The sequence below is a fragment of the Rhinoderma darwinii genome, chromosome 8 (genome assembly GCF_050947455.1).
Source record: "Rhinoderma darwinii isolate aRhiDar2 chromosome 8, aRhiDar2.hap1, whole genome shotgun sequence".
In the NCBI taxonomy this organism is placed as follows: domain Eukaryota; kingdom Metazoa; phylum Chordata; class Amphibia; order Anura; family Rhinodermatidae; genus Rhinoderma; species Rhinoderma darwinii.
This window is the reverse complement of record NC_134694.1, coordinates 11,172,023-11,178,683: the sequence shown is the minus strand read 5'-3', so window position 1 is coordinate 11,178,683 and position 6,661 is coordinate 11,172,023. Positions and strand designations below refer to the sequence as shown.

The 6,661-nt window shown below is 44.0% G+C and overlaps 1 protein-coding gene across 7 annotated transcripts in view; it reads right to left on the bottom strand.

Moving 5' to 3' along the window:
• RALGPS1 (Ral GEF with PH domain and SH3 binding motif 1) overlaps positions 1 to 6,661 on the bottom strand; it is a 350,348-nt gene that overhangs the window by 49,541 nt on the left and 294,146 nt on the right. For 5 of the 7 annotated variants that reach the window (XM_075835061.1, XM_075835060.1, XM_075835059.1 and 2 more), the window contains one exon: positions 591 to 717. The exons of the other annotated variants lie outside the window; for them this stretch is intronic. In XM_075835061.1, the coding sequence (XP_075691176.1) occupies positions 591 to 717 (127 nt within the window). The remainder of the gene's footprint in view (positions 1 to 590; positions 718 to 6,661) is intronic. 7 annotated transcript variants of the gene reach the window in all.

Genomic DNA, 6,661 nt, shown 5'->3' with positions numbered 1-6,661 from the left:
CACGACAAAGACTGGAAATGATTGTAGTCATGAGCATAATGTGATAATGTAAAACGGACCTTACTTCTGCTGGGAACATCTGTAGCCGCTTAAGGTACACAAGTTATTTTCATGGTTACGGTTTTTTAAAAGCAAATGTCAAAGTGAATATTTCACACTAGACATAAATAATAGTCAAACCTCACGGTTCTAATGTCAGAAACCACTGCTGCCTGGTAGATCCTACCCATATACTGTATAATTCACAAATTATGTACTAGAAAAATCGGATTAATATCATAGGCTGAGTGCAGGAATGACATGGCCTGACGGCTGCCAGCTAAATACAGAGCCAATCCAGCAATCTCAAATATGTTCTAAATAATGCAGCTTCTTCTATGGGGTCGTCTCTAGCAACCAGTCGGTCTGACAATACTCAGGTCTTCAGAAGAATGGGCCTGCAGAATTCTGCTTTCGCTAATTTTATGCAGTAGAACTGGATAGAGTCAACAGCAGATTATTCTCTTGGGTCTAAAATAAACGCTGGAAAATAGGAACCAAGGAAAAATAATAATAAAACGTGACAGCCTCTAACAGAACTTATAACCCACTTGTTTCCTAAGCTGCGGCTCTTCCTATGTCTGGAGACGGGTGGAGTTGGGAGATGAGTGGCCACTGACGCATCCGGACACGTCGGTCGTCTGTTGTATCTCATTGTAGCAGTCATCTCGGAGGGACCTGATGACAAAGATGAACTGATACTGAAACACTGAGATATTCTACCACCAGGAGGTAACATCTGCCACTAAACAGTCCACCTACATATCAGCTGCAGGAGGCATCAGTAAAGGAATCATAGTCAACATGTAACAATATAACAAATCAGTGCATTACAACATGATGATAAGATTTTGTAGGGCCTATAGGGGTCACTGCTGTTGCTATCAGATGGAGGTTGTTATTATTTTTTATAGTATAGTAGAAAAACCCTCGCACTCTATGGAAATGATGGACGAAGAAATAGATTTTCTCAAATCATTGTTTAATTTTTAATCAAAGTAATTCGACTTTTTGTTATGTTGGTTTTTGTCTTTTTGTCAGGCGATTTTCAAAAGACATTTCGGCTCATCCCAGGCCTTTGTCACAATCGCTGTATCAGAGAAGGATGTCTATGTCCTGTCATGGCGTCTGCCAGACGCTCCAAAGTAAAAGAGGATTGCCACGGTTTTGCAGCAAGTAGAGGTGAAGCACATGTTTTGTGGTACACTGCGGGCAGTACTGTTCTCAGCCGCGCAGCAGTTAGTGCGGCTCGCCCCTGTATGGGCACTTACAGAGGCGTCTGGTAAGTCTTACCTGGATGGCTTAACTAGCGCTGATCGAAAAAGCTTCATGTAAATGAGAATAAAGTGACTAGATATGAGGCAACACTTCCATGGCATCAAAACTAGACATTAAAAGTCTGCTCGTTGCATCAGGATCCTCTGACAACCTTATGTCTATAGGCAGCTTAACCACTTAATAATAAACTATTTATATATCCGTCCTATGCAGGTGCTAGTTCTCGCATAAGGACGGCTCTATCCGTCCTCTGATCGTGTGGGTACTGCCAGAGGCATGGCCTAATAGATTGCCTGTCAGTTTTACACTGACAGGCAATAATGCTTTGGTATACTAAGTATACCAAAGAATTATATATGTGATCAGGAGATCGCATAGTGAAGTCCCTGGTGGGACATAAAAAAAATGTAAAGCAGTTAGATAAAGTTTATGAAAAAGAAAAAAAATATATTACAGTCAAAATAAAATAAAACTACTTTTTTCCGAAAAAAGTGGTTTTATTTAGTAAAAGTGTCAAAACAAATAACATACACATATATGGTATTGCCACGATCGTAACGACTCGAACAATAAAATTAATACAATAATTAAACCGCCGGATGAACGGCGTCCAAAAAAACCCGCAAAAAACAACAAAATTCTTTCTTTTCTCCCATTCCCCCCATAAAAAATAAAAGTTCATCTATAAGTCCTATGTACCCCAAAATAGTACTAATGAAAACTACACCTTGGCCCGCAAAAATAAAGCCCACAAATGGCCACATTGCGGAAAAATAAAAAAGTTATGGCTCTTGGAATGCGGCGATGCAAAAACAAGTAATTTTTTTCTAAAAGGGTTTTTATTGTGAAAACGTAGGAAAACATATAAAACCTTTACATATTTGGTATCCCCGTAATCGTGCCGACCCATAGAATAAAGGTAACATGTTATTTATGCTGCATAGTAAACGGCGTAAATATTTAACGTGAAAATCAATGCTGGAATAGCTGCTTATTTTCAATTCTCTCCTAAAATAAAGTTAATGAAAGTTAATCGATATATTATTTGCATTCAAAAATGGTGCAATTGAAAATCGCAACTCGTCCTGCAAAAAATAAGCCCTTATACGGCTATGTCGACGGAATAAAAAAATAGTTCCGACTCTTGAAATGCGACCGTGAGAAAACAAAAAATAATCCTTGGTCAGTAATGCGTAAAATAGCCTGGTCATTAAGGGGTTAAAGAGGACCTGTCACCACCCTGAAATGTCTATATTAGTAAATAATTGTATTCCCCATGAAATACCAATACTGGAGCATCTTATCTTAGAAATCTACGTTGTGCCATTCCTCTGTTATTCCACCTAAATAAAACTGGGTGTTACCTATTGGGGGTGTGTCACTACACAAACTGACAATGTCCAATCAATGCGGACAGTGACTGTGTTGGGACACGCCCCTTTGACAAGGAAAATGGTAACACCCAGTTGCCAATTTGTTCATAAATTTCTAGGAGGTATAACAGAGGAATGGCACAACACAGAATTCTAAGAAAATATGTTAAATAGTTTTTTCACGGGGAATACAAGTATTTACTAAAATAGATATAATCATGAGAGGTGAGCGGCTCTCTTTAAAATGTGTTTTATAACCAAAGTTAGTTATGGCATACTGTTAGGATATAGCATAACTGATCACGAGGGTCCAACCACTGAAATCCCCACTGGTCACTATGTGGGGCCGGGCAACTAGTGAAAAAAGATGGTCCCTGCACAGTGTCACTATTGACCCATTAAGGTGTAGGTATATTCTCTTGAATTGGCCTGAGATGCGGTTCTCTATACAGAATCTGGTCAGGAGCGGCACTATACAGAGAAAATGTTGAAGAAGGCCACAACCCCTTAGTTCTATGAACGAGTTTGGGCCCCCACAACTCAACAAGTGATAACATATCCTAGCCATATGCCATAATTTACCATTTTCGTAAAGGGGTCTTCCCACTATTGTAGAGTCTGGTTTCGAAGGCGTGAGGTAATCATGCCCTTTAAGGAGAAGCTGTCCTGGTGAGTGAACCAGCACCTGTTAAAATGCTGGCACTTCCAGATGCGAGGCTACTAATTACACAGCCAGCTATGGGATACACAGCCGAAATGTCCACATCACATAGTCCACGAGAGATTGTACAAATAAAGTAACAAGTGACTGTAGCCACATGGCTGGGACTACACCCGACTGTCACAGTGTAGCAGTGAATGATTGTGGCATTGCCATTTCCCATTGTGTCCTATGAAGTAAGCAAGATACAACATGGCGGATGAGACACATGGGTGTTATCAGAACTAGCTCAAAGGAGCAGTTATAGAAGTAGAAGCACAGGGACTTCCATTTAGAAGCGATCTGCCAGTTTTTGGCAAAATTACTCATTAACAATATACTTTTTCTTGTTTCTTTATCCTTTTGTTGTTTTTGGATGCTGCACTGAATTACAGAAAGGAGAAATGCCTGGGCCAATCATAATGCAGCAATGCTCAGGTGCCATGTGGTATACGTGCACTAGTTACATAGACTCTTCATTTTTTTCCAGGCTTTGTTGATGCCTCCACCGAATAGGCCACCAGGAGAGGGTTTAATAACATCCTGTGGAGGGGGCGGTGGGGTTACGTGCTGAGCGGTTACACTACATGAGGTGGACGGCTATTATTTTACTGGCTTTTGTGTGTGTTTAGCAGAGATTCGGAATTCTCACACTTGATGTATGAGTCACTCTGGCAGACAGCAAAGAAAGAAATAAACTTTACAGTCAAAATGGCTTCCAAAAAAACTATCCTTCTTTTTCCCCTGAGAAGGAACCATATCTGCGGCTGAAGATACGTGCTTAGAACATGTGCTCATAAAATCACTGGAATTAATTACGGGAAATGAATGGGATAGGTTATCATGAGTTACAAAAGGAAAATATGTTGTGCCCACAGGCGCAGTACAAAACTGAAAAAGTGCCTCCTATCTGTTACGTTTTATAACCGCAACTGATCCATTGACTGCCCCTCAGATGCAAACACTGCACTTTGCTGGTGCAACCAACACATGCAATCAGATTCACGAATGAGACAGATGAAAGATCATTGGTTGCTGTTAGTACAAATGTTTTTTATAAAGATGGGGCCACGTGTGCTACAGAACAGGATGCCGTGCTGTCACAGCGTCATGGTGTAGCCATTACACTGCATCCATCTGCAAATAGCTGCCATGGAATATGATATTTGCAGGAAGTTGTAACAAACCATTATATTTAGGATAGTCCACAGAGTCCCTATATAGTCTGTACCACTGAAATAATTCATCTACAGGCAGCTCCCTGCAACACAACATACAGTACACACAATCAGGGCCGGCCTTACGGGTGTGCGACCTGTGCCATTCTACAGGGCGCATCACTCCAGCAGGTGGAAGGGGGCACTGCGCTGGCTCCCTTCCCTTGCTAGTTTCAGAAGCCCCCGGGCCTGGCGACTCAGCAGCCGCCTTTCCTCCCGAGAGCTTCTTCACGCAGTGGCATCGCTACCGCTGAAGCAGGCATAGCGGCTGCTAGCGGCGACACCGGGCATGAGGGCGCCCGTGCCGCCCGTCAACATGGTTCCCCTCATGGCCGGCAGCGCCGCTGGCAACAGCTGCTACAGCGGTAACAATGCCACTATAGCAAAGCAGGCAGGTATCGCCCTGCTCTGCTATCTACTAGCGCCACTGTAGATCCCTGAAGGAGCGGAATCCCCGTGTGGCCGGGGATTCCGCTCCTGGACGGAGTGCTTGATCTCTCTGTCCATATATGGACAGTGACATCAGGGGCAACTCCTGAAGCGGAATCCCCGTCCACAGCGTTGCCGACTCTGTGACCAGGAATTCCACTCCAGGAGAAGCCAGTGAGGTCAAAGTCCATAAATGGACACAGACGACAGGGGCTTCCCCTGGAGTGGAATCCCTGGTCACAGGATCGGCAATGCTGTGGACGGGGATTCCGCTTCAGGAGTTGCTCCTGATGTCACTGTCCATATATGGACAGAGACATCAAGCACTCCGTCCAGGAGCGGAATCCCCGGCCACAGGGGAATTCTGATCCTTCAGGCAGCTTCAGTGGCGCTTTCTACGGGAAGTAGGGGGTGCTATCTACAAGGGGGCTGTGTGGCACTACCTACAAAGGGGCTGTTTGGCACTACCTACCAGGGAGCTATGTGACACTACCTACAAGGGGGCTGTGGCATTACCTACAAGGGGGTTGTGTGGCACTACCTACAAGGGGGTTGTGTGGCACTATCTACAAGGGGGCTGTGTGGCACTATCTACAAGGGGCTGTGTGGCACTATCTACAAGGGGGCTGTGTGGCACTATCTACAAATCTACAAGGGGGCTGTGTGGCACTATCTACAGGGGGAATCTGTGAGTGGCGGGCTGATGGTCATTTTACTGTGAGAGGGGGGCTGATGGCGATTTTACTGTGAGTAGGGGTCTTCAAGTGGTTTCCACCTCTGGCCTCCAATTGAAATTAATAGGAGGCAGAAAATACCTGCGGCGCCCGTTTGGTGCTTTTTTTCCTGCGTCTTCAGCATTAGTTTCAATGGCTTAAAAAAAAAAAAAAAGGTCAAACACCGCTGTCAATTCCTGAAGGAATTTTGAGGCAGATTTTTTTTGCCTTATAAAAAATGCTGTGTGAATGTACCCTACAAGTGTGGTGCTTGCTTTTAGCCATTTTCTGTCTTTCTCAAAACAATTTTTGGTAGGGGTGCCCTGAGGAAATGTTATTTTTCCAGAGTTTGAAAAGGTTGGGAGACTCTGTACTAGGCTACAGGATCACGCCGGCGTACGCAAGGATCCTGTCGTGGAGCAGCTCAGTTCGTCGTGGTGAGTACAATTTTTTTTGTTTGGGGGCACTGTCTACAGGGGGGCGGGCACTATCTACAAGGGGGGCTGTGTGTGGCAGCGAGGGGAGGGGGGCATTATACTGTGTGGGGGCCACTAAGCGGACATTATACTGTTTAGGGGTACTACAGGGGGCAATATACTGTGTGTGGCACTTAGGGGGCATAATACTGTGTGGGCACAATTAGAGGACAAAATACTGTGTCCTTAAAGGTGTTATAATATATTATATTATTAAATATTATATTGTATGGGGGCACTAAAGGGGCATTATACTGTGTGGGGGCACTATATAGGGCATTATACTTTTTTTATGGGGCATTTTTTTTATGATGGGGTGGGGCGCCGTAAGATAATTTCGCACGGGGCGCCATCTATCCAAAGGCCGGCCCTGCACACAATAAGCGATCACTTTAATGCACAGTGGAGGAAGCCATTTCACAGGTTGACACTTGTA